Genomic DNA, 25,696 nt, shown 5'->3' on the forward strand with positions numbered 1-25,696 from the left:
GTAGACAACAACAGTCCAAAATACTACTTGAATCCATTCCAGATGATCAGAAGCTTAATCTTCTCAAGTTGATGTTTTCTCTGCCCGCTTGCTGTCCGATACTGAAATGAACTGATGAAAAGCAGAAGCGAGAACATCTCAGTTATTTGAGCATAAGCAGGAAAAATCACCTTGGACCTAAAGTTGCTTGCCTCCTCTCCTCCCTCCAAGGTTCAGATGAGATCTAAGACAGTTCTGCATTCTTTTCAGAGCTAAAACCGGAAGTTAGACTTGAAAACCATAAAGTACTAGGAAGAATTTGGATGGATATAATTTATCTGCTTTGAAGTTCATCTTAACAGGATTTAAAAAGACATACAGAATAAGTTCAAAGAATTAATCATTTATTTTATGCAGCATAAAATTTGGATTTTTACATAATGTTTATCTGAAAATGGAAAGACCTGAAAGTACAAAGTATCAATTCTTGGAAAATTCAGTAACAGGACTTGACAGTAACTGGGATAGACATCCTAACATCACCCAAAGACTGAATTAAAAAGACTATACACCTTTCTTTCAAAGTTTTGATCCCATTTTCCTTTCAGTCAATGTTCAAAACGTTGCCTGTTAAAAAGAAAAAAAAATCAGGTGAAGAAATGCCTCTACAAGATGAAATAATTTCCTTAAAGGTGAAAACCTTTCCACACGTCCCAAATGCTATAGAATAACAGTTGATGTAGTGTTAAAGACTTAAAAGATTTCTGCATCTCCATATAAATTTTTCAATAAAAAAAAACATGAACTGCCCATTTCAGATCTTACTTGAACACTCAACCTTGTATAGTTTATGCATACACAGAATATTGGTTAGCGAAGCAATATTGTCCATGACACATTTCAGTAATTCCTGCCTTGGTGCTGTCAAGAAATTGTCAAGTTTTCTCTTCAGTACCATTTCAACATGCCTTTCTTGAGTCCATTTTTTTCCTCGGAGTATTTTCCAAAGGACAGCTATGTTGCAAATACAGCCATTTAAACATTCAACTATGTAATTCCTCTCTAAAACCACAGGAATAAACATATCCTTTTCAGGTTTGATATGGCTCTGTGAAAATGTCTCTCTTCAAAGAGGGATGTGATGAGAAGGTGGTTACAAACAATGCAGTTTATTCAAGTATTCTGCCTAAGTGCAACGCTCTAAAATCAGAGCAGGCTGAGTTGGTCAACTGGAAAAAGCCTAAGTGTCTCAGTTGGCAAGAAGAGCCAACAGATAGTAATGGTGCAAGACAGTTGGTGGTAGGACAAGAAAGTGGCAAGGCCTTCAAATAAGGGGTGTTCATTTGCTTAAGGAATGGTACTAACTCTCACAGCATCTGCGATCCTCCTCTCCACCGCCATATTTCATAAGGATAGAGACAAAGAATGTATGGGATCAATGACCAAGCGTTTAAGTATTTCCAAGTGGGAAGTGAAAGAGGTTTAGGAAAGGTAGTCAAATGCACAAAGGAGTTCTTTGCACACAGACAAATTCAGGGACCACTGACACAGATGAAGTTTTGGCTCCAATTCTCCTCCTAATACGGCAAATATTTTAAACATAGAGTTACTTTCTAAAGCCTTACAAGCTACTTTAAAACAGGTCTGTGAATGGTCACAAAGGAAAACATCTCTTTTGTGAGAAGGCTAAATTTTGGCTACAGAGGCCTTCAGGACCTTTTAGAAACTTTTTTTTAGGAACTTTTTTTTTTTTTGTGGGGGGGAAGGAATGAGAGGAGTTTAAGACAGAAAAATCTGAAGATTTATGGCCAGTAAATTAGAAGGGCAGTAGCCATGCTAAAATACATTGATTTTAAGTGATTACAAAGAAATGGAGATAACACTTATTGAAGGCTACTTCCTTTTAAATGCTAAAAATTACCTTCTGTGTCCTGCTTTCTGGCTAGCTAAAAGAAATTCTGCATGTGCCTTTGTAGACTAATCTAAAATGCTCAGTATTAAAACTACCCAACCACAAAGATCCAGCAAAAGTCTAGATACAGTGAAAGAAAAAGAAAAGCAAACACAAAACATTCTTATTTTACTGCATAGTCACTAATGCCAACATGTTTTAAAATAACCTGTTTTGTTGCTGACAGACTATTGCTAGGGGTGTGGCATACACATTTTGGTGAAGGGGATATTCAGTAACTGGCCAATTATTTACTTACAGATGATCATGCCCCTCATTCATCTCTGAGTGGATAATTCCCAGTAGCAGCAATAGGTACCTTAGAGTCCACTGCCTTTCAAAATATCCAGACAAGTGAACCCTTAACAAAGACGCCAGGCGACTGACTGATGTTACACTTACAGCAGCTTGTCAGCAACTGCTCTCTGCTTCTGCACTGCTAAGGAGCCTCAGCCTTGATTTGAAAGAAGACTCAATTATTTAGCATCTCCACAGTTCACAACACCAGCCAGCTTCAGCTCATCACAGCCCTTCTGCCAGTTAGTGCAAGCCATAGCAGTGGCTTCTGTAGTACTGATCTATGTCACTCAGAGGGTTGGCTGAAGCCAACAACTGTATTTCAGATATGTTACTGACAAGCCATTACTAGGACACTGGACTACTCGCAAGCCTGAACTAATATCTAATAAGGCTGCAGAAGCCAGAAAATCTGGCTCAGAAGATTGTGCATATCCCATTACCAATCTGTCTTCACTTCTCTGAGCAGCAGCAAGAATATCAGCAGTGAGAAATGAACAACTTCTCAGAGAGTCAAGTTTGACAGGAACTAATGTCTTGGTAAATTGTACAGACCTTTCTTAAAATTATCAACCTGTTACGCTGTTAGTATTTTTCATGAAGGATAGTTTACTTATTTATCTTTCCACAATTTCCTTTATTTTCACCTCCGTAAGTCATTGTACCAGTGCCCTTCATTATGCAGCTCATATCATTACTTATAAATATGAGGCTCATATCTGAGATCAGGATATGACCAACCAACCTAGTTGTTATAAGCCCCTACAGAGATTAAGGAAATGTTCAGTAGCACAATCAAACTGGATTATCAGAAAATTTAAGGACCACTCTCTCTGAAAACTTGCTGTGTTAAGCAATTCTCATAAACCTTTTCATATTTAAATGAAAAGCTTAGTATAGAAACAGCTCATCCTTCAGTCAAACACAGGCAGCCAACACACTGCAAGTAACTGGGCAGAATACCCATACTTTAGCTGATAAAGAGTTTACTGTTGTTAAGCAACTGCTACATTAATGAGAAATACCAAAACTGATGGCTCTGTGATTATTACTAGTTAACCTGCACAGAATCAAAGCAGAGAACTGGAACAGTATGCTGCCTTGATATATTCAATTTTGATTAATTCAGCATGCAAATCCTAAATTGCAGCTCTTTCACCTTAAAACCAGAAAAATCTCCTTTACCTAACTTCTTTTACAGAGACTGAAAAAAAAGGCTTTTAGTTTTTTTTTTCTTCTATTTTCTTCAGCATTTAAATTGAGCCAAAAAGCCTATTGTAATATTTCTAAACCTTGTGAAGGCAGTGAGATAGAACTAACATATTTGCATACCTGAACTCAGGTTTGACTACTTGAACTCAAATCACAGATCTTCAAACTCCTAACGATTGCACTGATAGCATCAGTTATTTAAAGGCTGCATCCTAAGAGTCTCTGACATTTTTATGGTACATGATATTACATTAACATTAGGAGAATGCTGGTTCTGCAAGAAATATTGATACATATATACGTATATAATGAATGGACTGATGTGATTTGGAGCATTCTGTCTTTCATAATAAATAGAGAATATTTTCCAGCACCATCTTTACTTAATGCTCTGAGTTTTTATTTTCTATTTTTTTTTTTTTTGGGTATGGTCTAATCTTCTTTCTGAAGTTAGTTAAGAGGAGCACAAAATACCTGCCAGCACTCTTCTTTAAATAAAAATATATCAGGTAAAGAGATCACCAGTAAGATACACTGGTAACACTGTAATTCGTCACTGTATTTCATTTTTCATAGAAAAATGCCTGAGAGCATTATTTTTCTTAATGTGCTGTAGGCTAAAAATGAACCCTCAAGGGTTTCTATTGCTCTTCTTGTTGCCAGAGCAACAAAGCAATACTCACCTAAATATCTGCCAGTGTAAGTATCAATTTACAAGCTGAGATGAAGTTCGTGCTGCTAGCAGATGTCGCTAACAGCATTTTTACTAAAAGCCAAATTTTAGTAACAAGGGATGCCTTGAAATTCAAGAATATATTACTGTTTCATTTGTGCTACTTGATTATTGCTCCCATAATTCAAGTGTTTCTATTGAAATGTCTTGACCAATGACATTCAAAGTGAAAGGGCAAAACTGAAAGGCTTTATATAAAATCTAGCAAGTGAAAGGACTTTGTTAATCAACTCAGGATAAATCTTGCTTCCCATTAGAAAGTATACCAAGAACCTTTCCTAGTATTCTTTGTGGTAAGGAGATCAGAGGGGGTAGGGAGAGGGAAGCAGATAAGAAACATTTTGAAGAGCATACAAATGTTACTACTTTCTGAATTGAAAAAGGGCTCATTGTTTACCACTGTACCAATAGAAACATTCACGCTGTGTTTCTGTTTGAAACAGGTGACAGAAGCATTACTTATATTAACAAACTGTAGAAGAAGGAATGCAATGTTAAAATTTTTTGTTATATGTAAAACCAAACACAGGAGGAGGATAAAGAGCCGAATCACAGAATTGGAAACACCACTCTGCCTTTTCAGAGCAAATTATACTGCTTTAAGAAAAACTCAAGGGAACTTCTTTTTGTTATAAAGTGGACTAACAATTCTAATTATAAGACATTAAAAAAGAAACATGGAAAATAGAATACAGAGAAATACCTAAGCTCTACAGTTTGTTACATTTATTATAATTCATCTTTTTTCTTTTTAAAAACTAAGAGGCAAAGGAAGAAGGCAAACTCAAAAGTTCCTCCTAATTCCAAGAGAAATAATTTTCAGACATTGGATCACGACACCTATCATTTTACTGTATTCAGCCACGCAATTTCAAAGTACAAGAATTAAAAAGGAAAGAAAGCCACAGGCACTTCCAGTTATGAAGTGAAATACATGAGTTTAGTTAATAAAAACCAAGAGTGCTTTATTTTCACACACATTATGTTCACCTCTGTAAAAGCACCATTTCTGAAAAGAAGAAGTCTTTGCTTATTCCATGCAGTCAGATGCAGAGGCAGTGTGAATCAAAAGCCATACTGAAGGGACTATAGGCAGAAAATCTTCTAGGCAAGGGACTGGCAGATTCAGAGCCAAGCTTCTTTTTTTTTTTTTTTTCTCCTTGTTTCCCACACAGATATGCAAACTGCTCTGCTATTGAAATGCAAAGGAATTTCTTTCCCATTTTTTTTTTATTCCTTTCCCTTGCCCCCAAACCAGATAACAAATAGTTATCACTGGACCCCTCAACCTTGTATTGTTTATCTTTCAACCTCACTATGCCAGTGTTATAGGAAAGAGATGGAGGTCCTGCAATGTTCACTGACTTGATACAGGAAAAATTGTCCTATTTGCAAAGAAAATACCATGTTCTGACCTTGGCATTAAGACTTGTGCTTGTACAGTGGAGGTCTGGTCAAGTACATTCTTTCCTGCTCTCTCCCACTATTTTCAGTTTTACCATGTTTGTTTTCAGATATATCAAAAGACATGGCAGAACACAGACCTTAACTTTATCATCTGTCCAATACATATGAAGACCAGCCTTTTCTAAGTATCAGTCATCCTTAACTCTAAAAAACCCAACCAACCCCACAAAACCTCACATCAGGGGGAAAACTGAGAGGGTTTTCTTTTGTGCACTGAAGCGGAAAGTCATGAAGTGTTAATTTTTATAAAATCCACTACTTCAAAGCCAAGGAGTTGCATTTGGTTGTATGGAGCATCTTGTGCTTCAAGACCAGTTCTAAGCCACAGGCTTACCAGTGGTATCATCCTTGTAAATTAAGAGAGGTAGTCTTGTTTTACACTAAGGCTGAACAGGTTTGTTCCCCAGTTTTCACCTCCTCAAACTATTTTGTAATGACACTCAGGAAGGGCGACCCTCTCAAGTGGCAGCAGTGATCTTGAGGAAAAAAAAACACAGACCAACATTTCTTCCTGACTTCTTTTGCTTTCCTCTGCTGCTTAAGTCTGGCCTTTCTCCCTCCCCACACCATAAGCACAGTTTCAAAATGAATTGATGTAAACATAAAGCAGTATTCATTTAATGCAATTAATAAGAAAGATTATTACGTTTTTTCTCTTTTTCTACAGTCAGGGCTTGATTAGTTAGAAAATACTGACAGCTCTTTTTTTGTGAGAGGGATGGACAGTGGAAGAACAGCATGGTGTGTGGTTTTTCTTTTTTTTTTATAAAAAAAAAAGAAGGTACTATTGTGAGCACTAAGGCTCATTTTACTGCAGTAGCAAATTCAGTACCGTAGCACTTAAGTGGTGGTTAACAGTGCTTTGGTTCAGAATCAGTGTTAGGAAATAAAGTTTAAAAAGTTATAATGCAGGCTATTTGGCTGGATTTCAACAGCAATTTGCAGTGAATGTAAAAAGAACTGAGGCATTGGCTTCTTCCCCTTGGCAAAGTACTTTGTTTTTTCATTCTGTTTAAGTCCCAGATTTGACGATCAAGTTCTCATTTCCAGCGATGACGCACTAAGGAGGATTCGTCATTGACCACGTCATTGTCAGTGTAGCGATGCTGGCACCGTGGTGGAATAAGCAGCAGAATGATCAATATAAGGAGGATAATTCCACACAGGCTCATCAGAGCATAGGAAGCAATCCATAACACCGGTTCATGGAAAGAAACGTTCGAAACACAGTTGCTTGCAACATCTGCTGTTGTGAAAGGGCCTTCAATCTCAGATACTGGCGAGCCATCAACTTCTGAGAAATTACAAAAAGGAAAACATGAAGTCTACAGATACCATTTAAAAGCAAATAATGAGATCTAGCCTAAATACCTATATATCTCTCTCCCTCCATTATTCTACATCTCATGTTTTCTTATATTTCTCATTTCAATAAAAATGCTAGTAGCCCATGTTTATAAAATGGGAATCTGAAGCACAAGGAGACCATGACACTCCCATGTCTACCCAGAATGTCAATGAGAGAACAGACAGTTAAATCAGATCTCTTGCAGACAAAGTTAAAGCCCAAGCCACTGATTCACCTTTTGTCCCTGGACTAACCTTTCAGAAATGTCAGTTTAACAAAGCTTAAAAATCCTACAACATCTATACTGAAGTAGATCAGGTCCTGGGCAGTTTATTTCCAGCATTCGAAACAACTGGAGGAGTACCTCAGATGATTCTTACATCTTCTGGGTCTGCTATCTACTAGGGTCTTAGGGAGCAGCATGCAGGTTCATTAGCTTCACAGATACCTTAAAGGGCTGTATCCTAAACACAAGGTGCAGGGTGGAAAGCAGCACAGATACTCTTGGGAGTGGAGGTGAAAATTCAGAAGGAAGAGGAAGTGAGGCAGAAGAGCTGGGTGAAGGCTGTCCAGAAAAGGGGAACAGTGGAGAAAAAGGTCAGTGTCAGGACTGAAGAGCTGGGACATGAAGGAGCAGCGCTGTTGGGCAGGGAGGGAAAAGCTAACATAGCAGCTCAAAAAATGGAGATGACAAAGCTAAGGCAAAAAGCATGAAGGAGTCCCTTGGCTGCTCCGTTCTTGAACAGCCACCCACCTCGGTAACAAGGCTGTGTGACTTGTTTCCTTGCCATCACATTCCCCTACGTGTTAAACCAGTATCTGCTAAAAAGAGTTATGCTGCTCATGGTTGTCACAGTAACCGTGGCAAGAGCAGCAAAGTTCACCCGAGTTGTGGACAGGGCTACCTGTATTGTAAAGGCAGAGCAAGTGAGTTGCCTAGGGCAACAAAAATTTAGAGCACTTCATATCTGCAGGTGTGTGGCCAAGGAAAGATGAGTACTTTTTAGCTTGCTTGGGGCAACTAGCAGTCTGAAGTTAGTACTGTCTGTGTATTTTAACTAGCCTTCCAAACAGTTGTAATTCACTTCTCTGATCAGATACTTCAAGACACATTTGTGTATTTCTTATAAAGGCCTCAGTTTTAACCTTCCTGCTTCATTTCTTGTTTATTTTATACACAGACAAATTCTTCCCAAATCCTAAGTGATCCTGCCTGCTGAAAACAGTGTTTCTTATTTACACATATCTTAGACATGACTCCTGAAAGCATGTTTAAAGAGTTTAGTATAAAATACCCTTTAGAAGGAAGAGGGAAATCTGTGTTTTGGAAAAGTAGGAAGGTGGTCTTTAAGATTTTTTTGTGGAGAAACAAATGCAGAATAGGTGGGCTGCTCTATCTGCAATTTACTGGGAGAGATTTTAGCTGGTATTCAGTCTCTGGCCTCCTAACACCTCATATTACTTTAAGCTTTAAGTCTTATTAAAATTAAGAGACTTAATTCAAGTTAATTGCAGGCTGCTGCTGAAAGAGACAATCCTGCATGCCCTCAGTTTTGTCCCCTCAGTGCCTCTTGTGCTGGTGCTAGCAACTGGTTGGCTGCAAGGACAGTCAGGGCAACTCACTGATTAGACAGAAACCAACCTTTCATAGCAAACAGAATGCTCAAACAAGGAATTTTCTGTAGAATTGCTCATCTGAACCAACCCCTTCTCCAGCTGCAAGCATAGGAAGACTCCCTTAGCAGCAATAAGCTGCTGGAGTGGAGAGGGTGAAAGCTGAGGCTGCATGCACAACCACCGTAATAATACTGGTCAATACCAAACATGTAGTATCTCAGCTCATCAGATGGCAATAAACTGGTCCATGTACCTTGCACTGTCAGCCTATCTTTGTCAAGACATGGCTGTTACACAGATATGGTAAGGGAGCTGCACAGCAGTGGACAGACTTGTAAAAGACTACTTAGGATGTCTGTGGCAGAAATCAGTTTTGTTCAGAGTCCCACTACTGCAACTTGTCTACCATGTAATTGTTTTTTTCTGGACATCTCACCCCCTTGCACCATTTAATCTGTCTTTATGAAGTTCTGCAGCAAAACCAAGCTAAACAACATATAATACTAATGTGAAATGCAAGGTATAACTACTACTACCTAGGAATTTAGTGTTTTGAAGAACTGAAAAAAGCAGCGTAATTTTCCATGTTGGAGACAGCTTTGAAAATATACAATCCCTAATTACTCATTATTTGGCTTGAGTGCAACAATTACTCCTGTTAAAAAAGGCAATACAAAACTGTTGCCATAGTGGCCAACATTTTAAATTACATTTTGAGAATACTTGATAGCAGCACAGCCTCTGCTTTCTTCCGTCCAAAACAAAAAGTTTTCCCTCACTGTCTTCCACCCCCAGTGAAAGTGAGAGGAAATCAAAAGAGAATAAATTTGCCTAAATTGTTCAAACAAGCCTTTAACATAAACTAACAGTCACACACCCATACCTTATTACACACTAGATGAATTAGAGTATTTCTGCATATTTTTCAAGAGTATCTGGTAGCTACCTACAATAAATTCTTGATGTCGAATAAGTAAGCTTTTCATTATTGATGATTACAGGACAAAAATGGCACCTCTGGAAAATGCTGGTTTATGACATTTGTGTAGAATTTTAACACACTCAACATCTTGGGTGGTTTGGAAAGGAAGCAAACCTGAAATTAGATCAAATTCATCATAAAATTGTAAATTGTGGCTTGGAAGGGTCCCCTGAAGGTCACCTAGTCCAGCCTCTTACTCCAAGCAGGACTGTCACCATCAATAGATCAGGTCACTTGCAGCTTTATCCAGCCAGGTCTGGTAAAACCCTGAGGATAGAGATGCACTGATCCCCCTGGGCAGCCTGTCTCAGTGCTGTGCCACCTTCCTGGTGAAGAAGAAATTCCTCGTGTCCAACTTGAACCTTCCTGAATGTAACTGGTGGGTGTTGCCCTTTGTTATGTAGTTTCACTTGCACTCAGTCTTGGCTTGCATTCAATTTAGGGCTCACTATAATACCTAGCTGTTCTTCCGCAAGGCTGCTATTCAGCCAGTCCCTTCCCAGACTGTACCCATGAATGCTGTTTTTTTGCTTGAAGCACAGAACGTTTGCACTTCTGTTCACTGAAACTTGAGGTTTCTGCTGCCCAGTCCTCCAGGTTACCAAGGTCTTTCTGGACCAAAGCTCTGCTACTCATCATGCCATCCATTCTCCCAAGTTCAGTGCCCACAAATCTGGGTGCATTCTGCCTCATCACAGTTTAATGTAGATTAGAGTTTTTGGTGCACTTCTTTCCTACAAACCATCTAAGTGCTGCTCTTAGGATCTTCTCACTTACTGCAGAAATACTAGACATCTAATTGTGCTTGATGCCAAGGAACCATTAGGTCACTTCACCAATACTACCTAGTTGATCTGAACATATTGTCTCAAGAAGGAACCTGATGCAAGCCTTTTCTAGTCATCCCGTAAATAGTAAGTTATCCCTGAAATAATCAGCAGGCATCTCGAAACAATCTGAAATTAGTAATGGGCAGAATTAAGTCTTCAAGGGCTTCCCATATTGAGGAAAAAGCAAATTTCTTTTCCTGCTATAACAGAATAGCCTCCTGCAGGAATCTAACTCTCCTAACTCTTGGTACATCCTGGAGAATGAAAACAGTGCAAGTATTGCAGAATAAGCCAGTTTTCACGTCTAGTCAAGTCTCAACAGAAAGTTCAATGATGTTAAAGCCTTTAGTCCTATTCCCCTCATTTTTATATTCAACACACACCTGTTTAACATCTTATAAATAACATGGGCTTAAATTTAGTGTTAACCCTCTATTGTAAACAAGAAAACATAGGTCATTGCAAAGCCACACCAAATGGACTTCTATATTTCAATATTTCTGAAAATCTGTGTCACCAGTCATTCAATTTAATTTATGTCCACAAACAGACTAAAAGGCTCCAAATAAATTACATTAATATAGTTGCTATGAAGGACATAGCTGGCCTCCACAGGAAGCCAGTTAGGCAGCTTAATCCCTCACACTGCAGTGACTGCTAGACACTCACAGTTGTGGTTTTCTGATGAAAGCAGCGTCAAATACGGAAATCACAAGCTGTGTTGGAATGAATTCAAATCAACTGGCATATCCCGCAAAATGTCATCTGCCCCGTGAGTGGAGTCTGACAAATCAGTGTATCTTGTCTCAGTCAGTGGCTTGTGTCATCTGATTTCTCAAGACACCAAGCTCCCATGATGCTAGGTTAGACATATGCATGAAACATGGACAAAGAAATAAGGAGGAAATGCCTTCTAGCACCAGCTGGGTATTATTATGTGTCCAAGCTCATGTGAATTCAGATTTCATTTCTACTCAGCAAGCTCAGGTCTTCCTTTTTACACACGGTTGGCAGAGCTACTTGGAATGGTCAAACTCTACACATTTACGTAGCAATATTAACAATAAGGTGTTATTATGGTTCACCAGTTCTTTCTCTTAACAAAGCTGTGCTGTCAAAGTATTCTTATGAGTATCAGCTGACTTGTGGTCCCTGCTGACTGCCCATTGGTCAGTATGTTCTGTCAAAACGCCCCCTCCTCTCTCCATTAATGGTTGCAGCATGACAGAGACAAGAGGCAGCTCTAGCTTGCTGAAATTGCAGTTAGAAAGCATAAGGAAAAATGAAAGGCAGGAAAACCTGGTTTGTAGTATTTGTCTAGTTACACTTTCCTTCCAGACACATTCAAGATGTCTCTTTCATCGCTGCATGGTACCTCATAGAGGTCCACATCAATATCCAGATTTTCTTTCATAGTAAGCTCAAAGATGACAATTTTCAGCCCATTAACAATGGAGAGATTAAAAAAAATATAATAAAAGCCTTTTAGAATGCCCTGGAGCTATAACTCAGCTACTTGTCTCTCTCCTCTTTTCCCCTCAATTACCAGGTTGCATTAAGCATTCAACTATTTAGTGCCCTTACCCTCTCTAACATAAATACTGGGGATTAAAGAAGCACAGTCAGGAGCAGTCCTTTGCTCATGAAAATCTCAGATGATACAATGTTTTCCATGTGTCACTATTTCTGTCTAGGACAGAAACTTGGGTATGGGTTCATGTCCCTTCCCTCCTCTCCCACTTGCATGTTCCTGTAGTGACAAAGCAATGTCTCAACAGCAGGGGAGGAAACCTCAAAACTTCTGTTTTTAACTATACTTGATAAGAGAAATCATGAAAAGACAAACTGACCAGCACTTTAAAATAATAAAAAAATGTGCTTTTTCACATTTCCTCAGCAGATAATTAAAAAATCAATGACTTTGTGCTTACACTGAGAAAACTATTTGTTTAGAACCAACACAAATACCACAAGTCTTTACCTGAGTCCCATTTTCATCTTAGCTCTTTCTTACTGAAAGAGAGGCTGAAAAGGCACAGTTTAAACTAAAAAGAAAAGTGCAAGTAAGGTACCTTACTACACATTCAAAAAATTAGTTGAAGAATTAATTTATCTGCAAATTAGAACAGGAACTACACAATAATGAAGCTGCATTAAAAGCAGGAACTTGCCTCCTGTAACTGTTGGGGAAACTGCACACAGAGACAGATATCTCAGAAAGAAGATCTCTCAGAGGGAATAATGCAGCTAAGATACCCAGAGTTGAGGCTGATTTACTTCATGCCAAAAGACTTGTGTGCAATACAGCTTTTTCTTTTTCTTTTCTCCCCTTGAAATATGAGTAACTTGGAATTGCTCAAAAATACACCCTTCACACATCGTGAGTAATCACACTTTTCCCCATCAGATAAGTGTCAAGGTTTTCTCTGAGAGACCAGGTGTTTCCTCACCCACCAAGTCCTGAACTGTATTTCTCTTACCTGCACATGGACTCACTGCAAAGCCCACTCTCCTCTGGGCTCTGTCAAATATTACATAGAAGCCTTCCATGACTGTAGCACCAATAACTAGAGCATTTGTGGAGGAAGAGATGCCAAATCGGTAGCACTGTAAAGTCTCTCCTATTCCAAGGATAGGTTGAATATAAAGCTATTAAAAAAATAAAATAAAGATGACAGAGTGTAAGAAGCAACACCACACAGTACTTAGAAGTTCAGACTTCTTGATTTTGGTATTCAAGCACTCAAACTCCACTGGAAATAGAGAATGAATTGGGGCAAGCAGATTTCTGTATATGACTTAAAACTGGTCAGAGCTTACATGCAGGTAAGATGTAAAGCTCTCAGATTCTAAGCTTAAATTTGAACACAGTCAGTCACTATGTGGAGGTCAACAGCAAGTTCAGAAGAACCACTTTTTATTGTATTTTCCATAAGGGAAAGATAGCTGAGAAAGAATTTGGCATATGAGCTCAAATTAGAGAATAATTTTATTATTTAAAAGATTATCAGGATGGAATTGATTCAGAAAGCATTCAGTGCCAGCTTCAAGGCACTAGATTTATAAATTCAAGTCACATTTTACCCCTTCTGCCCTCAGGGAAGATGAAAGATTGCCAAGCTACATGATCAATACAGAAAAAGCTTATCATAAGGTTTTACTACATTTCAAGTTAAAAATACACTTAATTAATAGGTTCATTCTCCCCTCTGCTCCTGACCATCCCCTGAGGTAGAAGACTGTATTACCAATATTAGAGGATACTAGCCTGTAATGTAACATATACCAGGAATGGAAGCCAGAAAGGAAAAATAAAAGTGACAATTTTTTTTCTAAAAGCTGGGATGGAATATTAATAAAAGGTAAGCAAACCTAATTATGGAAAATGGTGAAGACATCACATGAATGCCACAGAAACCAGATCAATTTGCTTCCCAAAATGAGAAGATCAAAACAAAATACACACATTCTGTACTCACATTTTATATGGTTAAAGCTCATGAAAACAAAACAAGAACTTGCCTATTTTTCCTGATAATTTTAAAAAATCATTCCCAACTACATGGACTGCATACTCACTGGGAAACTGTTTTCTGTTTTTGTTTTAGGTTTGACAAGTATGTTATCTTCCCTATTTACAATCTGATTTTTAAAAAGTCATTTTAAAAGATTTCCCTTGCATGCAATAAGACAGTTCTCTATTATGGCTAAAAATAGCTCCTATTTTTTTTTAAGAGGATGTGCTTTATAACAATAAAAATAAATGCATAAATGAAAAAACAAAGAATGTTGAGACCTGTGGTAGGATAGAGATCCGAAATGACCTACTGGAGTTTTCATCCCTTAGATATATAGAAAGTTTGGGAAATAAGGACCAGGGTCTTTCAGTTTTATCCCAGCATGCAAGCTGTGAACCAGTCCAGAAACCAGAAGAGAATTCTTGTATCTATTAAAAAAAAAAATGCATACAGATTACAGATATTTTGATAAAATTTTTGTAAATGATATCTACCACCGCTTGATACTTCTTCAATTCCCATGGAGAAATTAAAGCATGCACACAAGTCTTACAAAGAGCTTTTTCTTTAAGGATCAAAGCAAAAACCCAACACACAAATCAAGGTGTGTCATAACCCACTGTGATTTGGAAGAAGTGGAAAGAGGCAAAGTAAGTTTAGCTCTTCCTTCCCTCCCCATTTGTGTCTCACTACTTCCACTTCTGCAATGGACGTGTAGAACCTCCCTGAAAAATCAGTACCACAGAGGAAAAGCATCAAGAGGCTCTTACTACCCAGCTACTTCTTCTCTGAAGAGCTCTGAACAAATGCCAGTGTTTTGAAGCAGCAGACATTTTTTAGAAACACAAACCAAAATACAAAAGCCATGAATATGTAATGGAGTCATCTTACTTCCTCATAGACCTACAACTTGTTACTCAGCTTTAGGGTTTTGAAGCCAAGGGCTAAGCCAGAATTTCCTGGCATCTAGAGGAATCAAGGTCTGCTACACTCAGTGGAAAGAAACACATCCCTCTGTCTTTTCCTGCCCTGCCACTCACTGCCAATACAACTTGACATGCTCTTGAAATAAGATTAACAGTAGTTTTTAATATATTATATAATACATCACTAACAAAGCAAAAAGCAAAGCCCTACAGAGCTTGTTTGCCTAAGACAAATGTCTTGCCTGATTTTCCTGCTCCCTGAAGCTGATCTGCTGCCAGATCAGATGAAAAACCTGCCTTATGAGTGCATTACTTTGTGCTGGTTCTCATTCCCACATGAAGGAACATCCAAGGCAGTATCTTGTTCTGATGCTGCACAGCCAAAGCCTCCCCTTTGGGAAAGAAGAAAGATAGAATCGATCCTCTCCACTCCCCTCATTTGTATTTATCCATGATACTGATTATTTTGTAAACATCAGCTTATACATTAGTTATATGGCATTTTAACGGGTCACAAGTATTCACTCCACCCCACATACCTGCTAATGAAATATTTGCACAACATTAGGCTCTTAGTACTTTCTTGGTTTTGGGCCAGAAGGTGTACATTCATGAAAGCACACAGTGAGACTTAATCTCACATACAGACTGGGTTTACCCTTAGCTCTCAGTGTGTGCTTAAGTACATCTCTTGGCACAGGAGAGAATGCTCTGCCCCTCACAGATAAATCCCAGACCACATCTGCTGAAAATACAGTTATTCTCTCTTTTAATTTTCTCTTGGAAAGCAGAGCTTGTGATCTGAAGAAACTGCATAGGAACACCCACACTGGACAAACCAAGCCCATAAAGTGCTCTGTGTTAAGTGTCTACTTGCATTTCCCAGGAAGACTGTTTATTACATTGCATTTCTTTGCCTTATTTCTGTACGCTGAAGAAATGCATTGGAGGGATTTGGCTGTATGACACCTAAAAGATTATTAAAATAAAGTTTTTAGGTTTATAAGAGCCTTCCTTTCTTCAAGTTATTAACTTTAAAGTTTCACCCTGTATGAGCAGACATGCTGTTTTGACTTCAGCTCAGTGAGGTGCAGTAAATGCCATCCCTCTGTGGCTCACCTCTGCCCATCTACCCAAACCACCACCCATTAGATTTGCCAATATCAAACTGCATCTACAGCTTCTCCCTAAAAGATGTCAGTCCAAGTAAGTAAGGTTTAAAAAAATATCTGCACCACCGAAGAGCATAAAGCTCAGAGCCTTGGATTTTAACGGAGCTGGATAACTGCATGTGAAGCGTTCCTTTATCCCAGTATACCTGAGGGGGCAATAACATCTTGCTGGGAAGCTCATAACAAGCTGCTAGGAGCAGGAACTTGTTAACCTAGCTCACCTGTGGTCAGAGAAGTATGTCTGACTACAGCAGATGATTTTATGTTTCAGTGGTACATAGCCTGACAGAAGCACAAAGTGATAAAAGTACAGTTGTGATGCTATGGTACAATTACTGAAAATATCCATTTTCTTGACATTGCTTCTACACAGCTGGAATCTGATCCTTACATCTTGTAACTGCTTTCTTATTGAATAGATTATCTCCTTTGTTTAGAGCTGTGAAAGCTGGTTTTTCTTTTTTGTGCGTGTGGAGGGAAATGGGTACAGCAGCAAGGTCCTTGAGATTAAAAAGAAACCCTAAAAGAGAAGAGCTAGTTTATGCATTTTTAATAGAACGACCAGAAACTGTCAAGCAGAACAAGTGAGTGGTTTCCCTCTAATACTTTATTGATCACTTGACTATTTACTTGTCATGTGGAAGGTCTTAGTTCAAATGTCCTGACCAAGACCAGAGAGGAGTATGGACCGCTGCGATCCACTTCACAGGAGGATGCCCTACCACAAGATGCCATTACAAGAGATCTTGGGTAGGCTTCTTACAATTCCTCCCTCATTGACTGAAATTGTTTCAGTCAATATTTAAGTGCTTTGCAAACAGAAAACTTTTCAGCTAGGGAAGTTGAGCTACATAAGGTAACTAGTACATTTATATCAGACACTGTACACCTAAAGGCAGTGAAGAACACTTCATGCCAAATCTCTGCTCTCAATCAGGTAGGAAAAGGATCTAAATCTTGAATTATCAGCATACTGGCAAATATTCTGTCTTTTGGGCAGCCAGACAATAGTCCAGTTACTGTATTTCCTGTGATTTGCAACAAGTACTGCTGTCTGATTGTGAATCCATGACAAAAATGTTTAAATTGTTCACACTGAAATATCTGGGATTTATTCTTAATCTTTAACCTTCTTGGCGCTGTTCACAGTATTCAACCAAAATTTATGAATAGTTTTTATTAACCACAAAATGCTGCTTTGGTTACTCTACATTCACAGAAATCCACCATTTCCATGCCCTGCTTCTAAAGCCTACTCTATTTCCAAAGAAAGACGCCTTTAAACATAAATAATTCAATAATGAAGGTCAAAAGCAGTTTTCTTGATATGAATAATCCTAATGAATGGCATCCATTCTATACGACAATAGGCATTATTGAAAAGAAACTGCTTGCAATAGCAGGTTCTTCCACTTTATAAACACTCCATTTTGAATGAAAGGACTGATTTTTGCACTCTTTGAATTAGAGCAACAGATATTATGGCCATGTTTCTGAAATGCTTAGAACAAAATATTTTATCTCTGCACTATTTCTGATGCATTTCCATACACATATTTCTGTTTTGTACTTGGACCCCCCTTTTCCCTTCTCCCTTTCCATCATCACATACTCTTTTGTCTTTTCCATTTCCTAAGACTATCATCAGCTCCTCACTTATTAATAGAAGTAGATCAGGAAAGATTCTGCTCCCCCCAGGTTAAAACCCTATCACTTACAAGGTAGATAGCAAAGATGACACTCCTTTCAAAGATGTGATTATTTAATAGTAATTTAACATTTTGAGCAGATTGAATGACATTAGCTTACCAGGGATGTACGAGCTATTGCTTGCACAACTGCACTGAAGACTTTCTGGGGCAGACGGAGGAGCGTGGTTCCACTGTCTACTATCGCTTTATCAGCATTGTACTGGGGAGGGTGAAAAAATTAAAGAAGTTACACACTGTAGCTATGTAATGCAGATTCCATTGTTTCATAACAATGACAAAGCTGTTCCTTTTTGGTAGCTGTCTTCCCAAAGCCACATGTCATACCTATTGGCAGCTCTCTCTACTTGATAGCTTGAATTCAAATGAAGTTTTGAGAGCAAAAGCAGGATATGGTCAGCCTAGACACAAGATTGAGTTTATCTGCACCACTCCGAAAATTACTGTGTTACCACAGCTAGCACAAATAGCCAAACTACTGTAAAAAGAAGTAAATCCCAGCCCCTGTCAGAGCTGTGAGCTAATCTGCTTTACTTCCCTTATGCTTTGGGCAGAAGAACTCTCATGGTTAGTACAGACAGATGCTAAGCATGCTGATGTAGCTTACAAGTATGTCCAAGCCCTGAATCAAGGTCTGTTCCATAATGGAAACAACTCATTCTAGTTTAAGCACAATGCAGCAACTTACTTTTAATGGTTGGTACACCTAATTTAAGAATACTCAGGGAGCATTATACCTCACTACAAGTCACACTTGATACTGGCTCAAGAGTACAAATGCCAAGTGCCAGACCTTTCTCTCCTGACTGCTGAAAACCACTAAAACATGGAAAAAAACCCATGTATAAAAACCCCTTGAAATTTCAATCTGTCTGCCTCAAAATTGGCACTAAAAACCCTGAGCAAACATTTCATTATTAAAACCCAAACCCTCAGACGAGGATATTCCAGCCAATTTCAGATACATCAAACAAAGAATAAACATTTTAAAAGGTATATATTCTTTTCATGAACTCCCTAAAAACTGTGATTAACTGAGGGAGGAGGGGAAGCAAGTAGCAGTGACAGCTGTTTGAATTAACTACTTTTGTTGCCAGCTTAGGCAGTAGGATCAATATAACTGAACAGTGACATATTTATGACATAATCATAAGACAGAGAATAATATAGAGCATAGGCATTTTAGGAAGAGGTTAAACAGCAAGCAAATTTAAAATACTTTGGTTTAGATGTTATCAAGTCATACAGAATATCTTTAGCACAGTGATGAAAATAAAACCCACAAACAAAAAAGTAACTAACTTAGATATCTGCTTTTTGAAAGAGCTGCTATAGGCTGCCAAGCAGAGCTGAAAGAACAGCAAACAGGAAACCATTTAGAATACACAGGAATGCTTCTAAAGAGTGGAGAGAAATATCAAGGCATTGTGGAGTCCAGTTTAACAGATCTGTACCTCAAATATGCAATTGCCATTGTCCTAGAAAGCCACCCCTGGAAAAAAAGTTGGTAGAAGGTCCAGCCAAAAGGGTCATCACTAACATAAACCCATGCAAAATGCCTGGAGCAGCACGATTGCTCATCTAGGGACTGAGCACCTGGATTTTCATGCTGTGTACAGCATACTTGCAGCAGGCAGCAACTTGCCTTCTTAGTCTTCGTGGTTAATGTTTAACAGGGCACTCTGTGCAGCCTGCACTGCTGGCAGCTCAGTAGTTCTCTCAGCCCTGGTCTGCAAAGCTCAAGGCCACATCTGCAGTGTAATGCTGGACAGATTCCCAGCATTGAAGCGAGGGGATTACTTTTCCCTGGCAAGGAAAGGAGTAGCCTCTGATGATGGTTAAAAGAAATGTTCCATTTCCTAGAAAACATCTAAGAGGAGAGAGGGCATATAGTTCATCATCCTATACAGTGAATTATGCATCCTCTGCAAGCCCCTAACCAGCCAAACTTTAATTGTACTAGCTCTAGTTTACTGTTCTTCCTCTATATTTTTACAGGAAGACCTCCTTTGATCAAGAAAGGAATGATGCCTTCTGTACCAGTGATTAGCATACTGTGCTAATGCAAACAATGTGAAAACAAACCTTGGCTTAGACAAGAGCAACAATAACAGGAAGTTTTTGTAACACTCCTAGATTTTTAAGCAAGTTGTTTTCTGGAAACTGCATGTATTAAACCATTAGTAGGAGGGCTCCTCTTCAAAAACATATTGTCTCTTTCTTAAGGTAAGAAAGAAAAGCAAACATAAACATTTATGTTAGAGGACCAGTGGTTTTGCTTTCCTTTATAGAGGCATTTAAATAGACTTTGTTTTGCTTATTAAGTTGAAAGACAGTATGACTCATTTTAAATATTTTATATGGCAATATGAGTTTTGTATTTTGTATGGAATTAGTTATGCACACATAAGGTTTCTACCATGAATTTATATGAACAATAAAAACTTTAGAATTATCATGTCCCAATGATTTCCAACTAAGAGAACAAGCACAAGATAAAATTAAGATGTTTAATGAAAACAGCACATGAAAATTATAGAACTAAAATCATGAATAGCAATGAGCAACAGTAGGAAACAAATAAAACACACACATATGCACATATCCTTCAGAAAAAAGAAAAAAAAAAAAGAAACAGCTTTGGAATAAAACTTGCAAAAACACAGTCTCATTAGATTGATCCAGAGATAGTAGAACTTTATTCCTAATAAAAACAGAAAACATGCCCATCAGGAGTAATACCTGGCAAGGCTGTAGCGATAAAAAGTGGATTACAAAAATAAAAAAGGAGGCCTAGAATGAGATCCTTTGGGAAGTGTCCCAGGTTGACACCTGTCCACTGCCACTGTGAATTACATGCTTAGACATCTCTACAGGAGTCAGTCCAAAATCTTCCCTCTTTTTTATTTGACCAGAATTGCTTTAAAACCCTTCAGCTTATTTGCTGTGTAACAGAAAACCATACATGGTAGCTGTTTAAAGTCTGCTGTCTCCTGGAATTAATGCACCATCTTCAGCATTATGACACCTCTGTTACAACTGAAACTAGCTAGGAGGCTGAGGCCTTCCAAACCACAGCAGCCTTATTTTCAGTGGACTGTTCACTTAACAACTGTAGCTTAGTTCTTAGTTTACTGAGAATACCACCAATGGCTTTAAAGTCCTCTTTGAAGCAATTTTAGCATGCTTGATGTACATCCTGCATTTCACATGGCTCATTCATTTCTTTTCAAATTTACCATGCAGCCTTAATTCTCAGAGGAGACTGCAATACACACCTGCTTGCAAAGTCAAAACTGATCAATCAAGTGTTTTTCTTAGAGAGAAACACATAACTGCAAATACCTCTCTACAGTCCAGTTCAAGGTTCTGTCCTCCAACCTCCAGTTTGAGAATTTCAACCTGGTAATACCACTCCTCTTTGATCGGTGTGTACCAGATATCTCCCTTGTACAGACTTGGTTCAATTCCACCCAGAACCTGAAGGAAAGGAGAAAGGAATTCCCATGCTTTAAAATCCTGTATGTCTAGATTTGGAGTAAGCACACAAATAAAGCATAATATTCAACTGTGATATACATCAAAAAAGGGCATCAAAATTTTAACTTAGCACCATTTGTAAGGATTTTACTGACAAGTTCTTTGTCAATAATAAAGCGGTATGAAACATCTAGACATTACACAGATCGTGCTTCAAACAGAATTCCTACATTGGGCCAAATTACCAGCATTCATCTACAAGTTCACACTGACTATTATGAAAGTTCCACTGTTTGAAATCAAAATAGTATCTTCAGTGGTTTAATCTAGGCAATGTATAAAAATGGGACAGAATATTAAACTTGCACATCATAAATTCACTTTATCAGATTAGAAAAACCTTAACATTATTCAAGAACATTTCATTTTTCTTACACACAACCAAAATGGAATATGACCATCCTATCACTGCTGTCACTGTTAGCTTCCATCAGAATGAACACTGAAGCTGACTGGAAGCATACCAGACCATCAGACATTGAACTGAACTAACATAAGCCAGTTCTCTCTTGGGCTTCATCTATCTCATGTTTGTTAACATTTACTGTGTATGGATTCACTACAAAATAACTATTTGTGATCAATTCATGCACTGATATATTTATTTCAGCATAATTTGGGAACAGGCATTCAAATCTCTATTCCAGATAAACAATGGCCAATTCTCAGTCCTCCTAAAACTGATGGAAAGACTTTCCAGAATAACAGTAAGTAGAAAATCTGGTCTTCAAACTTTTTGCTTTAACATGTTGTCTACAAAAAAGGAAAAGAGCCTTGACTCCTCTCCCCCTTTTCACATCATGTAAAAAAAGTACTGCAGCATTTTGGTGAGACTGAACAAGCTGAGCAGCTGAGTAAGGGACTACTCAGTTTGAAAAAGGTAGCAGAATCTGCCCTGCAGAAGGACCATAACATTTATGTTTTTCTTTACTAAAATTTAACTTGAAATGCAGAAATTTACTCAAACTTGAAAAGGAAAATAAGAATGGAGAATGAAAATAGACACTTGAATTTTGCTTAAATGCTTAACTTTTCCTTAAAAAAAATCTAAAATATTTCACATTTAAAAACTAAATTTGAAAGTAGGATAGTCATAGAAAAGAGGGAGAGAGATTAACGAAGATGCATCTTCCCTCTCAGATTGACAGATACCCACAAGACTACCTCCGTTGGTACCACTTCCAGAAACAGGCAATCCAGCACCACACATCTGCAAGGAGAAAATGTTGGGGATCTTTGCCTGCCTCACAAGAGAATCAAAGAATGTCTCCACAGAACTTGAAGGCTTGAAGGTGTTGAAAAACAAAACAAAAAAGAATTGAAGAAGTATTAATTAAAATTTTTCTTTGTAGAAATAAGCAAATCATTCAAACAAGACCACTTTTCTCAAGTAAACTGAATTTCTGGCAACCAGGTGATGAAAATTCTAGATATAACAAGTCATTAAAAAACCCCAACATCCGTCATTTTTCTGTTTCTGTTGTTTTTAAAAACATTTTTACTCTTGATCACTGTCATAGAAATCCCTGACACACGACTATTTTTCAATTGCAGTTTTCAAACTCACATACTAGTTTCAGTTTCAGGCAGAAACTCTCACTGATGCTTTCTGTTTGGAGAAGGCTTTGGGTTATTAGAACAGTCAAATGTAGTTTGCCCTTCACACCTTTCCACAGTTAAAGGGCAGAATTTTCAGTTTTTAAGCATAGTTTAATTCTAATGAACTTTGAATTTAGTGGCCCTTTCTTTCTCTTCTTTAAGAACTTTATACCCAGGAACACTCACTTCAGCTGATTACTAGCCATTAGGTTCTTTCCTACATTTCATGTCATGCTTTCCTTTGCAGTTACTAGAGCACTGCAGTTTCATTATAATTCTGACTTCCACATAGGTACATCTCATGATAGGCAGAGATCCTGGCTAGCTTGAGAGGTGCCAAGTGCTCTTACTGCAAAAAGCACAGAGCAGCCTCAGAAGCCAACAACACTTAAGTCTTTGGAAGAAGGGAAAAATAAATGCCTTGAATGCACTATTTACCCAAACCTGAGTTTCAGAAGCAGCTCTTGTCTGTCTGTTGACAGTGTATGACAGCAAAATGGCATAAGTCAATACCATGATTACATACCTCTTGAATAAAGCATTTTCATTTCATAGTCAGTGGACAGTACTGAATTATTTATTCTAACTGGGTATATCTCAGTTGGTGAATTTCTCAGAGTTATGCATGGGTTGAAAACTATGACAACATAGTATTCCAATCACATTTGCAGTTTTAGATTACAAGGTAATGAATGTTAAGACTATAAATTTTAGGTTTTAAACTTCTACCTGTATTTTCTTGAGAATGGGATGTGCTTGGTTCTATGTTCATGAAAATATCACAGATAATATTTGTTCTGAAATTATCCATATACATGCCTTCCATCTCAACTTTTACTTGGTGAATGGAGAATGTCTAAGAAAGAACTGCCAGGTGCTCTGCCAAGCAAGTTCATCAGTACATTGACAGGTCTTGAGGGAGGTCATCAGGGCCCTAATATACACCCTTCAAACACATGCCAGCATCCATTACTCTCATAGTCTCGTACTACAAGCTCTGTAAAAACGTATTCATTCCACAGGACCTGAAATTGGAACCTTCATTACCACAGAAGCCAAAATCCTCACATGTGACTGCAGTACCATCACTTCCCAATTTAGTCTTTCTGGAACAAACACAAAGGTTCCATACAAAAGAGTGGCTGGAAAGAAGGAGTCTAATGCTGATAGATCATCTGCTCAATTTATTTTAATAGCTAGATTTCTATTTATTGTCATTGTGAAAGACAATAGCTGGCGAAAGGATAATTTACCTTGGCTAAGGCATCATAGGCAAGACCAAGAATCCCATGCCATTTAACGCCTGGTAAGAAAAAGTTCTCCGATTCAAGAATGGTAGCAATGTTGATGGTGTAGCTGCCATAGATTCCTTTTGGGATAGTAATGACATCTGTACCCAGCACTCCAGTCCAGCTTCCTTGACTGTACTTAACTGTGACATCAATCCCTTGAGATTTGTATGTACTTGACCTTTAAAAGCAAAAGATACACTTATGCACAAGCTGTTCATTTACAATGCAAGACAGTATATTCAATCTCAAATTTTCCCAGAGAGGAGAGAAAAAATGAAGTCTGCAAAGTCAATCACATATACTCACAGAAGAAGGGGTATGCATTGTAGTGGTAAAAAGGAGAAAGAAAAAATCTTGAGGCCCTCATTTTATTCTGAAGCTATCAATGACTCAAATCTTCACAATGTGTGTCTTTTTCTTTTCTTTTTTTTTTTTTTTAAATCCAAGGTATTATGCTAGCTAATGCAACAACACGGTATTATTATGCTACCCTATGCAATATGGCCCTGACTCAGACTGGTCCATCACAATAGGAGCAATACTCTTTAATTGGAGACAGAATGTATTAAGTGGTGCTAGGAAATTAAAAGCTTCTGAATTTAAGTCTAAAATTGAAATGCCAAGCTAACTGAATAGCTGTAGACTAATACCTCATTAATGTTATTAAAAAATCAATTTTGGATAAATTGGAATATTATTGTGAGTATTAGCAGTAAGACACAGGTTTTCTAAATCTGCAGTTTGGCCTATCTATCAGGAAGTAGGTAGACTTGGATATTAGTAACAAATTATTTACTGACTTGGAGCAGGAAAGGAAGGAGTTCCTTCCAGACCAGGGCAGAGAAGGCAAAGGAGCAGTTAAGTATGGGAAGCAAAGAAAGGAAAAAATCCTGTTGAGAAGGATTAACAAAAACATTAAGAAACAACCTCAATAGATATGTAATTTTAAAATACTGTAGTATAAATACAGTAATCTTCTTCCACCTACATCACTGCTCAAGAGCTACAGGTGCTCTAGATCCCTCACCATTTAGTTTGGTCCCATTCCTCAGCATACAGCTTCCCTTTCTGAAGAGACGGATGATCATTCTCGGTTCATCTGGACAAACTTTTAACTTGACAACTTTTTTTTAAAGTAAATTAAAAAAAAAAAAGGAAAGGCAAGTGTAAAACAATTTCATAACACCACTTTTACATGTTTGTAAAACAACAGAAACTGGAGGTGGTTCATCTAGTGTGGGCATTTTTATCAACCCAGCTTTATCTAACAGATGCTCTGACAGAAACAGCCGCATTAAGTGTCTTCAGAGCCCCCTGTATCTGAGCTCACCTGAGTGAAGGTGGTGTGATTTTGTCTGTTATGTGGAACAACCTTTAGATGGCAATGCAGACAGCAACCATCCATTCAAGCAGACTCTTAATCTTGAGGAACAATTTGCTATATAATAGCCCATGCAACTGATCCTCCTCTTACCTAGGGAGCGAGGGAGTAGTCAGAGGCCAGGATATACCCTAAGCAGTTTT

General features: G+C 38.1%; 1 protein-coding gene across 1 annotated transcript in view; it reads right to left on the reverse strand.

Annotated features, from left to right (window-relative positions):
- Positions 1 to 5,002: 5,002 nt before the first annotated feature.
- The window catches only part of BACE2 (beta-secretase 2), a 45,777-nt gene continuing 25,083 nt past the window's right edge, over positions 5,003 to 25,696 (reverse strand). Inside the window, exons 3-9 of the mRNA XM_031051253.2 lie at positions 24,134 to 24,350; positions 22,438 to 22,566; positions 21,087 to 21,221; positions 17,842 to 17,943; positions 14,213 to 14,362; positions 12,897 to 13,065; positions 5,003 to 6,933 (exon numbers count right to left, since the gene is read on the reverse strand). Coding sequence (XP_030907113.2) covers positions 6,680 to 6,933; positions 12,897 to 13,065; positions 14,213 to 14,362; positions 17,842 to 17,943; positions 21,087 to 21,221; positions 22,438 to 22,566; positions 24,134 to 24,350 — 1,156 coding nt within the window. The 3' untranslated portion in view covers positions 5,003 to 6,679. The remainder of the gene's footprint in view (positions 6,934 to 12,896; positions 13,066 to 14,212; positions 14,363 to 17,841; positions 17,944 to 21,086; positions 21,222 to 22,437; positions 22,567 to 24,133; positions 24,351 to 25,696) is intronic.

The sequence above is a fragment of the Melopsittacus undulatus genome, chromosome 2 (assembly GCF_012275295.1).
Source record: "Melopsittacus undulatus isolate bMelUnd1 chromosome 2, bMelUnd1.mat.Z, whole genome shotgun sequence".
Lineage (NCBI taxonomy): Eukaryota > Metazoa > Chordata > Aves > Psittaciformes > Psittaculidae > Melopsittacus > Melopsittacus undulatus.